We start from the raw sequence: 18,584 nt of genomic DNA, 5'->3' as shown, positions 1-18,584 counted from the left end.
ATCTTTTTTTTTTTTTTTTTTTTTGAAGTGAAATGCTACCTGTCAGCTCCAGAACTATCTTCAACAAAACAGATTAGGATGGTTTTACTTAAGCACCATAGTTGTGATGTGCTGCCACATGGGGTTGTTTTGCTTTTTGGAGGCTTTATGACAAGCCTGTCCCTTTTTATGGCCCTCACCTTTCATTTGTGACTGACTGATAGGTGCTATCAGTGATTAAAACAGACTCATAGAATGGCTTGGGTTGGAAGTGACCTCAAAGATCACCAAGCTCCAACCCCCCTGCCATTAGAACCTCCGTATCTAATACTAGACCAGGCTGCTCAGGGCCCCATCTAACATCCCCTTGTGAAGGGAAGGCTTTAATGAACTAATAATTTTATGGGAGTAAAAGCCTGAAGCTGAGGCTTCCATGCTAGCTAATATTAACTACTGTTTTTCAGCTCTCCTTATTTTTCTACAGAAAGTAACTACAAGTTCTACTGTATCAATTACAATAAGCATTCTGCAGAGAGCATCTTCTATCTCGCCTTAGTCAAGCCAAACAAGAAAAAAGATTTCTTTAACTCTCCTTCCTCTGCGTTTTGAGATAAACTGCTCAGGCTGTCACATTTGGTGCTATTCTTGAGAAATAGGTTAATACAAGTTACTGGGAGATGTTTCATTAGCTGCCACGTCTGACTCCCAGGTCAACATATCCAAGTTTAAATACACATCTGTTTTAGAAAGTTTTCTCCCTTGTCTCAAAGCTTCCTCATAGAAATGAAAAGGTTTTAAGCCAACTCCTAGCATTTAGCTCCAATATTTGTTTTGGCACCCACTGATTTCACAAGTGCAGGAACAGACTTTACTATTTCCATGCAATCATGTTTGCAAGCACAGGTCTGAGCATTGGGTCTAAATACATTGGAAGGCTTTTAGTTTGTATGTTACCACTAAGTCCCAGAAGAGTGTATCCTAAGCTGAAGAGAGTGTATAGGTGAAGATTTTAAAAGCATGTGAGCATTCCTTCCCTGATGCCTGCTGCTAGCTTGCCATCACATATGAAATATCCTCAGCAGAACACAGTTCATTTTCTTCGAAATAAAGGAAGAGTGCTTAACGCCGTTGTAAGAGATGCAAGGAGCTCAGTTATGGTGCCTTGCTCCTAGGCACACACTTGATTTTGAACATCTCAAGTCTGAAGCCTTAGACTAAAACAATTTCATTAAAATAAATTGAATTCAAGAATGGAGATTTACTGTTATAGAATCATAGAATGGCCTGAGTTGAAAAGGACCACAACAATCACCTAGCTTCAACCCCCCCCACTACATGCAGGGTGCCAGGAAGGACAACAAAGCCTCTCAAGAGCAGCAGTGTATGACACACCAATCTTTGCCTCCACCATCATAAGCATCTGCTTTTTCTTTCCAGATGGTTTTAATGACTGTGTTATATATTCATTTTTTCCAGCTTATCAACTAATCAGGCATGCCATATTTCATTAGGCTACCACCTGATCCATGCTTACTGCTCACAAGAAGTTTACTGGAAGAAATATGTTCCATCCTTTGAGTTGAGGAGTCAAATTGAGCTCAAGAACTGTGGATTAAAGCCCCCACGTTAGAAATAGCATGGCCAAAATGCACTATCATGAAAAAATATGGCTTTTGCAAGGGAAAAATAAAAATAATAAGGGAAAGAAAGCATTAGGAACTACCAAGTAGAGCAGACAACTGGATTTATTGAAGCAAAACACAGACCATCCTGCTTTCAAACATTACCAGTTCTCTCTGTTAGATCAAGAGGAGACTTTGGAACCAGACCTGGGGGAGTGGGGGTGCTTCTGCTAACCTGAAGATCCCAAACACTGCTGTAGTGGTGAACCTGAGCCACGCTCCACTGAAACTGGCCTGATGGTTCCTCTCAGTTCTACTGTAGTCATTGACTTGATGGAAGCTATAGGCCTCCCTGCCTCCAGTTACAAGCGCATAACTAAACTGCAGAGCAACAGATGTTTCATTCAGTGCCACGTGCATCATCTGCACAGAGCTGGAAGAGCTGCTGGTATTCCTTCTCAACACCCAGGAGCTGAGCTGCCACTAACAAGCCCTGGAACCAGCTTTCCATCCTGAGCCCAATGACAGACATCAGCCCTGGAAGTCCCTGTGCAGGGCCATTTCATCTCCCACAGAATTTGCATACAGAGAACAGGAGGCACTTCTTGCACTACTTAGCATCGCGTGTCCTCCAGGCACACTTTGTCCTCTGAGTTATCTCCAGCACTAATTTATTGCAGTGTTCAAAGCAGCGGGCTCCAGCAGTCCCTCCCACAGGAAGCTGGCTGACTCATTTTTCCACACACTCTATTTTTCTCCCCATAAGAGCCAAGTGCTCAGGTCAAGAATAAACCACAAAAAAAAAAAGGGAGGCTTGTGGTTAAGCACCTTCTAAAACATGCATACAACGGGCATCCACTTGTGAAGCTATTTCCCCAAACGATGAATCTAGAGTTATTACACCCAGCCTGAGATGCTCCCATATGGCACACAGCCCTCTTTGCTTTTGCTGTGAGCAGCAGCTCCTAATCCTGTAAGATGATTTAGCCTAAGATGATGCCTGTTGGCTTCAGCCAGCCAGTTGTCTGTGTTCTCACAGGCAAACAAGATGAATACCACCATTTGACACTCACTCCACCAAGCTCTTTGCCAAAACATTCAGATGTTTACCTTGCAAACTAGTTCTCTAAATCAACCAGCTTTTTAGGGAAGGAAAAGAGAACTACATTGCCAGGAAACCTTCAATTATCCACTCTTCCATGCTTTGCTTGGTGATGTAGCAAGAGCTTACTCCCCTATTAGAAGGATTTTTCAAGGACTCTTGGAGAGGAAAAAAAAAGCAGCACATTATTGCATTACCTGCACGTTAACAGCAGCTATTTCCAGCAACATTTCCAACTCTCCAGCTACGTGAAACACGGGAAGCAACCAAAACCAGCCAATGCAGGCAGCTTTCCCCTTCAAAAGGGGCTTCAGGTTGAGAACTGAGCATCTAACACTCTATCAACAACTCCTCCTTTCCCAGGGGAGACACAAACCCTACCCCCACACACACAAAAACAGGCCAGCTGCCCTTGGTGTCTTATAGGGCAACTCCCCCATTGGCCCTTGTGGCTCAGCTGTGAGATATCTGGGCTGATGCTGCATTAACCCTTTGCTACCCACCAGAACCCCTTGTGTCACTGCTGTGTGCTAAGTGGTAACCACTCACAATCTTGTCAGTTTTAATTTTAAAACTCAGGTTTTCAAAGCCAAGCATTTCCTATTCGTCCTACAGAAGGGAAAAATTGAAGAGTAAGTGACAGATTTGCAGCAAAGAGTTTTCACTTTCATGCAAGCTATAAAGTATCTCATTTTCAAAATACCATGACTGTGTGAGAAACGCAGATTTTAACATGAGATGCCGCTGCCTCCTCTGTTTCGTAAAGTAGGTTTAATACTATGGCTAAGAGACATTTCCCATCAGTAACCTGTCCTGAGCTTGTTGCTTAGAAAAGAGCAATTCCAGGTCTTCTTGCTTACCAGGCTCCTGACTTTGGCAATTAAGAATCCTCATCCTTTAGATCTTTCATTTCTTTTTTTTTTTTTTTTTTTTGACAGATGAATTTTGTGCTTAAAAGATGCTTATTTGTTTCCTCTTTTGTGCATCTGCTGTTAGCATAGGATGCCATGATCACTCTAGCAGGCCTGCATCCTACAACATCAGTCTGTATGGTTGATGAGCCACCAGTGGAGGTCAGGCAGCATGCTGCATCAAACCCTTCTGTCTGAGTAGGTATGGATTTATTGGCTCTTCAGAATAGGAACAAATAACAAGAGGAGCCCTTGGGGGTGTAAGGAGTGTTGCAGATAGCTGGGTGTGAAAGTACATGATGCAAAGGTACCAAATGCCAGATACAGAGTAGTTTGCCTGAGTTGCACTGAAAAAAAAAGGTATTAGTGAGAAACTGCTCTGTATTCTGCTGAGAGTTTCACATAAATGTATGATTTCATGTCAGGAGCCAGTGAGGACTGTGTGTCTCTACTACAGCATCTAAATGGTCTTAATGGAAGAGCTGCAGGTAGGAAGCAAGGTCACTGGGGAGTGAGCTGAGGGCTGAGATGGGTCCTGAGCAAAAAGAATTCTGTGCTAGGAAGTAAATCTTACCTGCAGTAGCTCAGCAGGTGTGCTCTCACTACGGGGATGTGCCCTGTGCTATATGGGGTGTTAACGGTACCACAGTGGGAACAGGGAGTCCCTTGAATTCAGTGACAAGCAAATTAATGCAAGGTGTAATGCTCTCTGGAGTTTATGAATTTAGCACTAATTAGTGCTTCTCTTATCTATTTTAGGCAAGTAAATCTTCAATATCCCTTGTTAAATTGGAATCATCTTGTTTGTAGAAGCAAATCATATGGCAGCATTGATTTCTTTACCCAGTTACAGTCTGTTCTGTTTTTGCATTCTCTTTTCCTTTCTGTCATGACTTATAACCAGATATTCTGTATAAAGTTAGATTTATGGAGCGAATATTCTCCCCAGAGAGGGTTTTCTTTGAACGAAACTGACCAGCAAGGCATTCATTTCTCACAGTCAGTCCCAAATGTTACAGAGAGTCCCTCTGACAGGAGTGACCCACTGTATTTACATTTATTTTCATAGAATCGTTGAGGTTGACAGGTCTGAGACCTCTCAGATCTCCTAGCCCAAGCCCAGCCCGCCCCACCATGCCCACTGCCCACATCCCTCAGTGCCACATCTCCATGGCTCTGGAACGGCTCCAGGGATGGTGACCCACCACCCCTTGGGCATCTGGTGTAGCCTTTATTGTATAGGAAAACACTGATGGGGAAGAGAAAGCACTACAGCTTGTATAGTAAGAGTAGAGCCAGCCTGGCTGAGACAGAGGAAGATCATTTCAGTTCAACAGACATGAGAGCCATGGCTTATTTGAGCAGTGAATGGAAAATGTAGATAGAAGGTTACATCCTCTGCTGACACTGATGTCTGAAATAATCAATAGTGAGCTCGTGGTTTAAAACAAACATGCACAACATGCAAATGCTGACAGCAGTGTGATAACCCAAGCAGAAGCCATATGAAAATACATCGTAAAGCCTGCAGAATACTGGATGCTGTCAAGGTGGCTTCCTATGTGCTATGCAAATTAACATGAACATCTCGACTTTCTAATCAATTAGAAGGGATACTTTGGCAGCAGTATTAATAACCTCAGAAACAAATGTAGCATGAAAATCTACAGCACTATAGGGAGGGTTGTGTGACCTCAGCTCAGCTCAGCAGACTTTGCCTTGCCTATGAAAACTCAAATCTTTGCAAAAAGTGATACACATGCATCAGGCATTTCCCTGTCTAGAAGAAGAAGCAGGTGAGGATTTTTCCTCGTTCTCCTGTGTAAGGAAAGACACGATGGGGTCATTCCTGTTTATTTCTGTTAAACTGTTACTCAAGGATAGTATTCTGCACTGTATGAGGCTAAAGAATTATTTTTACTTTTCTCTACTGTGCCAGATAGGGTGCAAATGGTGTAGGCTGCGGCAACAATGGTGTCTGCATTAACTAGCAGTAAGGGAGTCCTTTCTTCCTTCAGGGGGCTGCAGCTGCAGGAATAAGATGTGTGAGTGTGTAAGCTAAGCAGCAAGTAGATAAATTGCAGATGATGATGTAGAGGTGGTTAATACAAACCTTACAGTCCTGCAAGCATTGTAGAACTGGAAAAGACCTTTGAGGTCAATTCATTTCCCTTCTGTCATAGGCAGTCCTCTGAAAGATGCTGGGTGATGAAGTGATCCAGCTCCACTGCAAAATTCATTTTTGCTACCATTCCTCCTACTGTAATTGTGCAAGAAGAGGAATCTTACTGCAGCTCCTCGGAAACTTAGAAATCTTCCAATTCCCAGCCTCAGTATACTCTTACCCAGTTTATTCACATCAGTTCTTCTGCCAAAATTGTGCTTCTGCTTAAATAGCACTTCCTTCTGGGTGCTTATCCATGATGTATTTATAGGGAGCCCTCTCTCATGGCATGAGATGAAACAAGCCATCCTCTTTAAGTCTCCTTCCATATTACAGATTTGCCATGTTCTGGATCATCCTTGCAGCCCTTTCCTTCACCTTCTCCAGTCTGAGCACAGGGACCAGAACCAGAAACAGCAGCTATAGACTGTCTTACCAGAGATTTTACAATGCCATTAACATTCCCTTCTTTCTCACTGCTATGCTGTGTGCTTGTACTGTCTGCACCTCGAATTGTTCAAGCACATAGATGGCGTTATGCCATTAACCATTGGATGCTGGCATGCCATCTCATCTCGTACCACTTGTGCTCGTTGGGAGTGTGGTCAGCATCTCGCAGGCAAAATCCTTCGGTGCTTCTCATCTGGTGCTTTCTCATCCTTGATAGCTCCCGCGGAGTATTTCAGCACAAAGATGTTCCAGCAGCCTCTACAAATGCAAAGTGAATCATTCACAGAAAGCACAGTTCATCCATCTCCTTTAGTGTCACCAATTAATAGCGGCTCAGGATGCCTTGAGATCTATAGCTGCTTAAAGGAAGAAAAACAGCCAACCCCTTCCTATAGTGCTGCGCTGACATCGTGTTTTGTGTGCTCTGCCTGTGCAAGGGAACTTTATTAAATAAACAAATAGGGGGGGAGTGTGCAATGGCCTTTGGTGTGAGACTTTAAAGAGGGCAAAAAGACTGCTAATGTTTACCCAGGATAGGAAGGGAACTAAAAACTAACAACCAATTGGTAGACAAATGATTTCTTACTATTGGAAATCATTTGTCATTCTGGAAGCCAATGTCTCTTGCTTCTGATTTGGATTATGTGACTCCATGCTGCAGAAATTCAGGGACCATCCTTAGAAGGGGCAGTGATGCTTTGATGAACATCTCAGGCTGGATCTGTGTGTTCCTTCCTCGGGTTGGGAGCTCTTGAAGCCAAACCATTGCACCCTTTGGTGGAGCTGCTGCCTTGAGCTCCTAGCAGCCAAGCACCCCTGGTCAAATCCTGACAGACACAAGAATGCACTCCCAAACAGCTGCTGACACTGATAGGGGTTTTCTCTTCTTGCCCCCATCCCTCCCACCCATTTTGCTTCCCTGGCTGAGGCACAGGGGCTGCTGATGGCATTTCCCATTGAGCATGCTGGGTCTTGAAGGGGATTAATTCACTTCCAGTTAATCTGCCAGGGGAGAAGTCTGTGCCTAAGCGTAATGGAGGCTAATTAAACAGAAAACCATCCATTTGTGCTATCTCATTAGGGATTTGTCGTAAAAACCTTATGTTCTCTTACAAACCTAAACAAGTGTGTTCACCATGTGAAAAACAGCAATAAAACTGTCCAGAGGGTTGTAAAGTTCTAAGCCGTCGTTTGTACGGCCTGTCTGCATCCTGTAGGTAAGGAATGGCCCTTCTGCTGTCCTCAAAGCACCCTGCATAGTGGGGGCATCCCTCCTTCGAAATGGGAAAGAGGGCCAAGCCCAGAGCTGACAGTCATTTGGAGCGGATGCTTCTCTGTCTGGGAACCAGGGATCAGAAGCAGAGGACACTTGCTGTTTCAAATCTGCCCTGAAGATGTTTGGTGGTTTACAAAGCATAAATATAATGGTGTATCCCAGGAGATATGGACATTGGGTCCCCCAGTGCCTGGTCTCTTCCTTAGCCCCAACTGAGTGTGTTCAGGAAAACTAAATTCCCTGTGGGTGATGGGAGACATCATGCTGTTTTGCAGCAAGAGAAACTTACGAGCTGTGTCCTCCAAGGGAAAGTTTCCCCAAGGGAAAATTAGCGTGGTCTATCTAAATGGCTGCTCTTCTTCACTCCTGTCCAGAAAGAGATTTTCCCTGGTCCAAACTCGACTAACTTCAGAGTTTCTACCAAAACCAGGGCTTGTGCAGAAGTCATACGAGGGCAGGTCTGCAGACCTTCCGCTGTGCTGGAGGAGATCAGTGCTTTCCAGCCGTGGGACAGCCCCCCATGGTAATTCCAGCTGGTGTCTCCCTGCAGGCATCCGAGGTGGAGCGGCAGCTCTCCCTGCAGGTCCACACGCTCCGGGAGGACTTTCGGGAGAAGAACTCCTCCAGCAGTCAACACATCGTGCGGCTCGAGAGCCTCCAGGCTGAGGTGAGTCACCAGTGCTCGGCCCTGCTCCTTCAGACGGCATTCAGGGCTGCTGTAATCCATAGGGCGAACCCCTCTGTGCTGGGTGAACAAAACCAGCTGCTTGGGGTGAGCGAGGAGAAGGTTGGTAGCTGTGCTGGCCAGGTTGGCAAAGGACAAAGTCAACCACTGCCTCAGGCACAAGCACATCTGCAAAATGAATGGTTGGAAGGATCTTCCAGGACCTTCACCATGGAGCTGAATCACATCAGGCTTCTGTCTGTACAGCTTAACCTCTATGGCCATGGTGGGAAGATCTGTAAGGTTTGGGTCCTTTTTGCTGTTTCTCGTGCTTGCAAAGAAAGCAACGATCCTCCCCTACCTCTGAGCCAGTCATGCATGGAAGTAGAACGATACATTAGCAGGATTGATAGCATTTTTTACTTCCCTTCCCTGATGGGAATCACTGGAACTAATGGGGTAAAAGATGTCCAACCCTACCACACTGCCACTTTGCTTATATTTAAGCTATCTGGAAGAGCTTTTCCTAAAATCTCTCAATTTCTTCTCTCCTGCTCCCACCTGCTCCCTGCTGGTCCCTCGCCTTCTCTTCCCCTCCCCTCGGTGTGGAGCAGCAGGTCCTTGAAGTAAGTATGGAGGCTCTGAGGGGGCTTGCCTACACGTGCACCCAATCACCATGCATGCATGTCGTTATGTATGCCTCACCTCGACTTCTTCCCATCTTCTGCTTTCCAAATCCGTCTTCCCTACTTGCATGGCCCAGGGCCCACGTTGGAGTCAGAATCACAGGGTTGGAAGGGCCCCTTGGGGATTATTTAGTGCAGAGCGTTGGCTTTCTCTTACATGGTCATTCACAGTGTGTTCCTCACTGGTGTGGATATCAAATACTCTCAGTACAATCTCTGTGTTATACCTCTTATTTTCCTTGTACCTCTTTTCTCCAACCCACACAAATCATGACAGTAGTGGGAAGAGACAGCTCAGAAACAATTACTCACCTACAAGCAGCTTTCTAATACCTACAGCAGTCTTTACCCTGCAGAAACAGCAAGATGTGCTTTGCTAAAATTCCTTCGTGCAGCCAAACATTTCCAGCAACATAGAAAACAACAAAAGACAGGAGCCCACAGAGGCCAAGAGAACAGTAGGATATGCCGAATTTGTCTGTCATCCATGTTGAAAGGAGATGAAAAGAGACCATAGGGCATATTTAGGGTTGTACTGGAGTGGAGAACAGCATACACAGTCCTCAAAGGTCCCGTGTGCACAGATCAGGAAAAAAGGTTCCTTTTTCTTGGTTAAACAAAAAGTGACCTTGGCTGGTGCTGATTCATCCTGTGCACCGTTCCCAGCTAAGTGAATCACAGAGGTTTTGCTTGGCACGTTGTCCCTCCTCACCTAAAATCACTGCCCTTGACAATTAAAAGAAATGAACCAATTTTAAAGGCATCCCATCTCTAGGAAATTAAAAATAAGTGTGGCACAGAAAGGAGCCTTCGTGAATAAAAAGAAAGAAAAATCCCCAATGAGAACCTGGTGAATGTACAACAATTAAGAAAAGCATACAGGCAGTGCATTACACAGCCCTGTAGGGAGCAGGAGCTCAGGGCCTCTCCCTGTGCTCTCTGGCATCCATGCAGCAGAAAACCCCACCATCTGCTCAGGCAGGGATGGACCTGGAGAAGTAGCTAGTTTCATTCTTGCAAGTTTTAGGGTAGAAGGGGTAGAAGTTTTTCTCTTGCACACAGGTGCTGAATACATGCACGTATATTTTGGGGTTTTTTTTTCTGCTTCATTTCTCTCATGGGGATGTGGCTTCCCCCATCTGCACTTCCTGGAAGGTATGGGTTCAAGCCAGTTCTCTTCCCTCTGCAGATCAAAATGCTGACGGACAGAAAGAGAGAGCTGGAGCATCGCCTTAGTGCCATGATGGAGGAGAACGACCTGCTTCAGGGAACGGTGGAGGAGCTGCAGGACCGAGTCCTCATCTTGGAGAGACAAAGCCATGACAAGGACCTGCAGGTGAGAAGGCAGCAGTGGGAGAGGGAAAAGGACAGGAGGTGGGAAATGGGCCAAGGATGTGGTTTGGGGTAACATCAACCAGAAAAATAACAAGGAACTGGGAGATGGAAGAACTGAACAGCCTTAAGTTGCACCAGGGAGGTTCAGGTTAAATATTAGGAAAAAAAGAGTGGTGATGCAGTGGCACAGGCTGCTGAGGGAGTGATGGGGTCACCATTCCCGGAGGTGTTCCAGAACTGTGGAGATGTGGCACTCAGGGATGTGATTATTGGGCATAGTGGGGTGGGCTGGGGTTGGACTTGGAGATCTTAGAGATCTTTTCCAACTGTAACAATTCCATGATTCTATGAGAGAATAAAATGCAAGGATTTGTTCTCCTTAGAGATGGAAAAAAAGATGGAGCATCTTGATACAAAGAGCAATTTGGGGGGAGAGCTGAACAAAGGAGCAGGAGAGGAGGCTGGGAGAAGAAGGGAAATGTAAAAGGAAGCAGAAAACACTGGTTGTGTTTCCATATCATATCATATTAATGTTTTAATAGCAGCATTGGCTCCAGAAGGGGGTCATTTACTCTAGCCTGAAGGACAGTGAAGCTCTCATAGCTCGGGTGGTTTCCCAGCAAGCTCCATCTCACCAAACATCACTCCCTGGAGAAAAGCTGGCATGGCTGTAGCTTTGGGCATCTTCATGGAGAGCACAATCATACCTCACTTTACTTTTACTTCACATCTGACAACCTCTCGCACCCCCAGCTCTTCAGAACAGTCAGAATCTTTTTTTTTCCCCTCTTTAGAGGAACAAGAAAGCTGCCAATGTGTCAGACAGCAGCATCCTCCCCAGCACGTTCAGCTCTGCTGCTCTCACAACACCTGGCTGTGCCCCAGCCCCGTGCCCAGGCAGACTGCAGCTCACTGCCTACAAAATCCCACAGTTGGGTGACCACGGATAAACCCCAAAACAAATCAGTGCCAGTGCTGCGTCTTGTGTGTTTCAAACACTTCATTAACTCAGATTGCAAAGCAGTGAATTAGGGAGTTTGACATCAGAGTTTTGTGGCAGAATGTTTATAGTTATAAGGAGACTTCTTTCAAGGCGTATTTGTATTGTTTTTCTTTTTTTTTGATTCAGTTTCTGTTGTGTTAGTTTTAGTAAGCTTTTTTCACTCGAGTCTCAGCTTCTTCACAGTGTTCCTCATTTTAGCACTGGTTAACCTGATTTCATCTTCCAGAGTCTAATAACATTTGGAGATTATTTAGCTCCAGTAAACAGTAACATCAGCCAAGAGTGTTTTCCTTCTGGTTGGAAACCCTCTTTCATGCCAGCTCTTCCTCCCTTTCAGGTCCTTCATGAATCAAGAGATTCATCCAGTCCATATCACCTCCACTAACACTGTTTCCTCTGCTTGCTTAATTTTCTTTGGAAGCTGCACCAAAGCCAGATGGAGCTCCAGGAGGTGAGGCTGTCCTGCCGGCAGCTGCAGGGGAAGGTAGAAGAGCTCAGCGAGGAGAGAAGTCTCCAAAATTTCAACACAACCAGCACATCCCTGCTGTCTGAGATAGAGCAGAGCATGGAGGCAGAGGAGCTGGAACAAGAACGAGAACAGGTATTTACCCTCTTGCCCTTGACAAGGACCTCACCAGCCCCAGGAAGAGATGTAATGTGTCGGATCTGGGCTTGAAGCTGAGCCCATAGCCAGAAATTCATAGAATCATAGAATGGCCTGGGTTGAAAAGGACCACAATGATCATCTAGTTTCAACCCCCTGCTACATGCATGGTCACCAACCAGCAGACCAGCATCCACAACCTCCTTGGGCAACCTGTTCCAGTGCCTCACCACCCTCTGTATGAAAAACAAAGAACTGAAATGTATTCCAGTGTATCACCCCCTGTGTTTGGGTTGTGGTCCCAGCTTTAGGAGTAAATTTCAAAACCAATATAGCAAACCAGGTGAATATTTGTGAGCTTTAGCAATCACACGCCTTGTCGCAGCGGAGATGGAGGATCTCTGCAGTCTTGACACCCAAAGCTTACCTGGGGCTCTCTCGTTCCAGCTGAGGCTGCAGCTCTGGGAGGCATATTGCCAAGTGCGGTATCTCTGCTCCCATCTCAGAGGAAATGACAGCGCAGACTCCGCCGTCTCCACGGACTCCTCCATGGATGAGTCTTCAGAAACCTCATCAGCCAAAGACGTCCCGGCCGGCAGCCTGCGGGCAGCTCTCAGCGAGCTGAAAAGACTGATACAAAACGTGCTGGATGGGGCAGACTCCACGGTGAGTTGGCAGCACTGTTATTGCTCATGTCCCCTTGCCCAAGATGTCACAGGCTCTCACTTGACCCTGAAGTCCCTTGTCTCTGAGAAAGCCCGTGGGGAAGAGCTGTCTTGGTGCGCTGCTCTGTCAAAACATCATAGAATGGCCTGGGTTGGAAAGGACCACAATGATCATCCAGTTCCAACCCCCTGCTGTGTGCAGGGTCACCAACCAGCAGCCCAGGCTGCCCAGAGCCACATCCAGCCTGGCCTTGAATGCCTTCAGGGATGGGGCATCCACAACCTCCTTGGGCAACCTGTTCCAGTGCCTCACCACCCTCTGAGTGAAAAACTTCCTCCTAATATCCAACCTAAACCTCCCCTGTCTCAGTTTAAGACCATTCCCCCTTGTCCTATCACTATCCACCCTCACATCAGCCAAGAGCCAGACCAGCACATGGGATTTCAGCCCCATGGATTTCAAGGTTACATGCTTGAGCAACCCTCGTCAATCTGGGAGTCGTTCTGGGAAATGAATGAAAGGAGATTTAAGGTTTGCAGCAAGTTTGAGTTTCAACATGGAAATACTGCAGATGGTTGCGTGCATCCCAGTTCAGTTATTTCTGTTATGATTTGTCTTTGTAGCAATTGTGTAGTGAAACCTTGTAACCCCTATACGGGTAGGTTTTGGCTCTACAACTGGGGCTACATACAGATGTTTTGGTGAGACCAGACATGAATCCATCACCATGTGAGGCTTTTGCTGGTATGCAGTGATGTTAAGGGGTACACCTTTGGCACTGTGAGGAGATGGCATCCACAGGAGCGTAGAATTACAAGAAAACACTTGGATTTTTGCAAAGTATCAAAAATGAGGCCTATTTTCATCACCTGCAAGCATTGCTAGCATGACTTAGTTGAGAGGCCGTGCTGATGCAGGCATTGCAGACCTTGCAAATGCAGAGCCACGTGCAAGCTGTCACCCTCTTCATTTCAGTACCTGTAGCAGCTGGCAGGGAGCTGAGCATGGAGGTGAAGTGGTGTTTGGTAAAGAAAAAACAGAGTCCTGGAACAGGTCTGCAAACGCAGAATGTAGTCCCACGTGGGATCATTAGTCTCAGTGAATTTGGCTTATGCTGAGCTAAGAGCACTGCCCTTCAAATTCATGCAACTGCCCTTTAAAAAAGAAAAAGCAAACAATAAAAACCTGATCAAGAGATTTCTCTCCTGCTGCCAGAGCTCCCGGCGGAGCGACGATGACTCTTTAGAAGAACAGATCAGGAGAACAAGTGAGGACTCGAGAGCCCTGAGGGAGTTAATGGAGGGAGAACGGGGGAAACTGAGGCAAAGTCTGGAGGAGCTGCAGAGGCTGCACAGCCAGGTTAGTAATTCCCACACTTTGCAGATGGCCTTTTAACACAGCGTTCATCCCCAAGACATACATTCTGTAGAAGAGATCACCATGATGAATAGCCCAAAAGGATCTGGGTGAACACCAGCTATGGCTGGATGAGGAAATCTATGTTAAACTCAGTGCAGTGGGATCAGAGCTTCTGCATTTTGCAGGTGTCCGTGTGCCCATCCCAGACATCATCCCAAGTAACCAAATATCCTTTGAACCTTTTACCCAATCTGCTTTAGCAGCCAGCCTGTCTCACTTAAACTTTTCTCAGCAGAAGATCCCAGAATATAGGGCTGCTTGATTTGGGGTGCTGGAACCCATAGGCATCCATTCTGATCCACCTTGCACTAAGTCCTCTTAATGTTTTTCTATTTTATAATTTGCTTTTACCTGAGTATAGATACATCTGCTGAACAGACAAACAGCACTGTTGTGTTGCACGTGGCACAAGGCTCACACCCTTCCAGCACATCCCACTGCAGCATCATGACACGTGCTAATTGCACACCCAGGGAACCCTAATCGTGGCCAACTGGCACCATGCCACACCCCTGAACCAACAGGGCTAATGCTAAATCAAACACAACAGCAGCAGATGATCCAACCCCAAATCTAAACTCCACACCCAGAGTGGTGAATCAGACCGCATCTATCCACACTGAAGCCAGCAGAAGCATCATCTGAGGTCATATTCCAAAAGCAGCAAGCGGAGACACCCAAAAACACACTTGGCAAAGCCTGTCTTCTATGGGACAAGCCTCCACGTGCCGCAGGAGATGTGGAGGCTGTGGCAGAAGCAGCCTTTGGCACAGCTGCTGGTGCAATACCGATTGCACTGGAGCAGGGAATGGGGTTACCACCCTTGGCTGCTTTTGCTCTTTCACCGTATCCTTTTGGAAAAAGGAAAAGAAAATACAACCCTGTCCAAAAAGTCAGCACAACTGATTCACACGGGGCTGTGGGAGCTGGCTGCCCTCCATATGAAGATTCCTTTGAGGATTCAAGGGAGGTGGGTCAGGTGCTGGAAGAGTTTTTAGGTGGTAGAGGAGCGTAACAGAGCGAGCGTGTGCCACAGACAAAGAAATTAAATGTGTATGAAATACTGTGAATCCGTGCATGATTTCACACCCTATTAACTCTCCCCACACAGGACCAAACCAATAGATCATTTCTCAGACTATTTAAGACTCTGCACGCATTTTGAAGTCTAATTAAAATTGTAAGACGTGCCAGTAACACCTTCCGTGGTGCGAAGGGGAACTTTCACATCCTTTGTCTTCAGTTTCGCACCGCTTGAGAAGACACAATGATGTAACTGTTCCCTCTCCTAAAGAAAAATAAATAACAGGAAAAACAATCTCTCTTGCTGCTAGATTTGCAGCTTCTACAGACGAGGCACCTCAGACTCCAAGTTGCCCCCTGGCTTGTTTTCCACCCTCCCTTGCACTGTGCTCATCCTGGGTGTTCCACTCTCCCCTGTGAGCTCAGGTCACACTGCTGAGTGTGGAGATGACGACGCTGAAGGAGGAGCGGGACCGGCTGAGGGGAGCTGCAGAAGACAAGGAGACGAGCGAACGGCTCCTGCAGGCCATCCGGGATCGGGACGAGGCCATCGCCAAGTGAGTGGGGACACAGCCTGAGCCAGGCTGGGTTAGGGGTACAGGAGCACCTGCCTCCAGGGTGGCCGGCTTCAGCTCTGCTGGTGATGGGAAACGCTCAGGAGTCCCTAGGAGCTACCCTATGGCAGGACTTTCAGGGGATGCTGTGAGCCCTGATTTTGCCATTCATGGTGCTGGTGTGTGGCACGAGACGATCTTAGGAAAGCAAATGGAATCCCTAGCTCTGTCCTATTCCTTTTCCTTCTTTTGCTCTTCCAAGTACACAGAATGACCCAGGTTGGAAGGGACCTCAAGGATCATGAAGCTCCAACTCCCTGCCACCTGCAGGGCCACCAACCTCCCCATTTCATACCAGACCAGGCTGCCCAGGGCCCCATCCAATCTGGCCTTGAACACCTCCAGCGATGGGGCATCCACAACCTCTCTGGGCAGCTGTTCCAGCACCTCACCACTCTCATTGTAAAGAACTTCCCCCTGACATCCAACCTAAATCTTCCCTCCCTCAACTTAAAACCATTTCCCCTTGTCCTGCTGTTATCTACCCTTTCAAAGAGTTGACTCCCCTCCTGTTTATAGGCTCCCTTAATACACAAGACTTGGTCCCTGCCCATCTCTACTACAGCCTTGCCTGGATCTCATCCCTAAAGCACTCCTCTGCTCACTCTCTATCCTTTCCAGATGTTCCAGGGTCTCTTTTGCATCTCCACTCCTGTAATTTTCTTTTTCTCTGGTTGGGATTCTCACACTGTTTTGAATCTTTATTTTTCCCCATCTTCCTCCTCCCAGCCCTCTGCCATTTTACTGCCCTGTACCCCATACCTCCTCCTTTGGCTCTGCACCCTGCAACACTGCAGAACAGTGCTGCCCTGAGTTCTTTTCCCCAAGAAAAATGGGCAGAACAATTCACCCCCCGTCCTCTAGGTAGAAAGGATAGGCCTGATAATCTCCAGAATGAGATGGCCAGAACACCACCAGTATATCTCCTTACAGACACATCTAATACTCAAGTGCTTGTGAGAATAGGAAGTGAGAGCATTGCAGCTCTGAGGATGCAGGAAGCTAAATCTCCATGCATAGAACATATGTTTTTTTTGTTTTTGTTTTTTTTAAGTGAACTGCTCACCCATGCTGCTCTTGCCCAAGTATCCAGCTTCCAAATTCCCATTGCTGTCCTCTGTTACACCTCCATCTGTTGGCATAAAGCAGGAGTGTCCCAGCTGCACAGCCGGGCGCAGAGACGTTGTTCTGACATTTCCTGTGCATGTGGGCTGCTGGTCCTTGCTGTGGCTATGGCAACGTGCAATAAATCCCACTGTAATATCCAAGCAGCAGCGGGGAGCTTCAGAGGAAAAGGCTATTTCAGGTTCTCAGACCCACAGCCAGGAGCAGAAGGGTACAGCTTCTCCACAGCGGTTAACGACCCTATAAAGCCCAGAGGAAGGGGACGTGACAAGCGTGCATGGATGAGGGTGGGTGATTAACGAGCAGTAGCTGCAAGTGAAAGGAGACAGCATAGAGATGCTAGAAATGAAAGTGTCATCTTGCAGACAGAAGAGATGCTGCGTAGCATCAAGCTGCCCACCAGGCATGCAGTGCTCTGCCCACCTGCACCTCAAGGGTTAAAGTCACGGCTGTTGAAGTGTCCCCCTCTCCCTTATCTCCCCCCCCCCAAAAAAAAAACCAACCCAACGCTGCACAAAAATAAAACCTCCGCCTGAAGCAGACATCTGGCATGGAACATTTTTAGCTTGAAGCTGAAGTTTGGCAAACATGGGAAGCAATAGGAAAAGAGGATTCTAGAATAGGAAGCATTCAGCGATGGCTACCTGGAATACAAACACAGATTCCCAAATTGCTCTTCTGCAGGGGAGCGTGAGGGAGCTGTTAGGAAGTGATGAATGAGAGATAGTTAATAAGATGCAATTATTCCTCCCCGAAATATTTTCAAAGAAAAATGGTTCCCAGCAAGTCACATTACAGTTTCGCCATCACACAGCAATTAATTGATAACTTCAGGTTTGTGGCCAGGCAGCCTGCACCTACCTGCGTGCTTCCCAGCACAGCAAGCATTTCCCAGCTCAGACAGCTTAGGGAATTGCTCCTTCCCAGGAGATAACTCCTTTCTGCTTCCCTGTAGCAGCTGGAGCATCCCACCACCAGGGTTTAGCCATGGGCTCACCTGCCCTCAGAATGCCTGGGATGACATCAGAGTGGCATTCCTGAGTGGCACAGCTCCATGGAAACTGAGAGCTTTCTTTAAAGCTTATTATTTAATTCAAATAATTAATTTGATCTTTTAAAGAATGACATAAAGTATTTGCTATGATAAATTCCTTCCTTCAGTTCTTTGTTCAGCCCAAGCCCCCATCTCTAGAAACTGAAAGCAGAGTTGTACTTTTTGCAGGGTTATTTTTTCATATTGCAACCTACTGATCAGCTGGGCAGAAAAAGGGTCTTTGTTTTTTAGAGCATTCTGTTTCATTTCCCATACATTAGTAAACAGAAGAAATGCAAAAATAATTTATATGTAGATTCTAACTCATTTTAGTCCTCCATTTTTAATAGCAGATCCTGCACGTTATTCAGTTGTATAATATTATATTGTAGAGCAGCACATCTGAATATTTTCTCCTATTTATCATGGTGTTGTTACCTAAATCTGCTTGTTTTATGGTAAGGATGTCTGCAGTTCTGGCCCACTCTTCTGTGCCAGATAAATAGACCAGAATACAATGGAGAACTGCTTAGGATTTAGGGACTTGCCAATTAAATACAATCATAGAATGGTTTGAGTTGGAAAGGACCTTTAAAGGGCAACTGGTCCTACTCCCCTGCAGTGCACAGGGACACCCACAGCTCCGTCAGTGCTCACAGCCCCATTCCCTGACCATGGATGTCTGCAGGAATGGGGCACCATCACCTCTCTGGGCACTCTGTGCAGAGCCTCACTGCCCTCAGTGTAAGAAACTTCTTCCCTATATCCAATCTAAATCTCTCCTTTCCGTTTGAAACCATTTCCCCTTGTCCTATCACACAGACCCTGCTAAAGATTCCGTCTCCTTCTTTCATTCGGCACCCCTTTTTGATTAAAACAAATAAACTGTTGACTTCTGGGGGGTTTGT

General features: G+C 46.4%; 1 protein-coding gene across 1 annotated transcript in view; it reads left to right on the top strand.

The window, feature by feature from the left end:
• Nucleotides 1–18,584, top strand: part of BICDL1 (BICD family like cargo adaptor 1) — a 45,351-nt gene that overhangs the window by 19,066 nt on the left and 7,701 nt on the right. The window contains exons 3-8 of the mRNA XM_085238684.1: nucleotides 8,055–8,171; nucleotides 10,044–10,190; nucleotides 11,614–11,793; nucleotides 12,244–12,462; nucleotides 13,678–13,821; nucleotides 15,331–15,461. Coding sequence (XP_085094810.1) covers nucleotides 8,055–8,171; nucleotides 10,044–10,190; nucleotides 11,614–11,793; nucleotides 12,244–12,462; nucleotides 13,678–13,821; nucleotides 15,331–15,461 — 938 coding nt within the window. The remainder of the gene's footprint in view (nucleotides 1–8,054; nucleotides 8,172–10,043; nucleotides 10,191–11,613; nucleotides 11,794–12,243; nucleotides 12,463–13,677; nucleotides 13,822–15,330; nucleotides 15,462–18,584) is intronic.

The sequence above is a fragment of the Meleagris gallopavo genome, chromosome 17 (assembly GCF_905368555.1).
Source record: "Meleagris gallopavo chromosome 17, MGAL_WU_HG_1.1, whole genome shotgun sequence".
Taxonomy (NCBI): Eukaryota; Metazoa; Chordata; class Aves; order Galliformes; family Phasianidae; genus Meleagris; species Meleagris gallopavo.
This window is presented reverse-complemented; position numbering and strand designations above follow the sequence as displayed.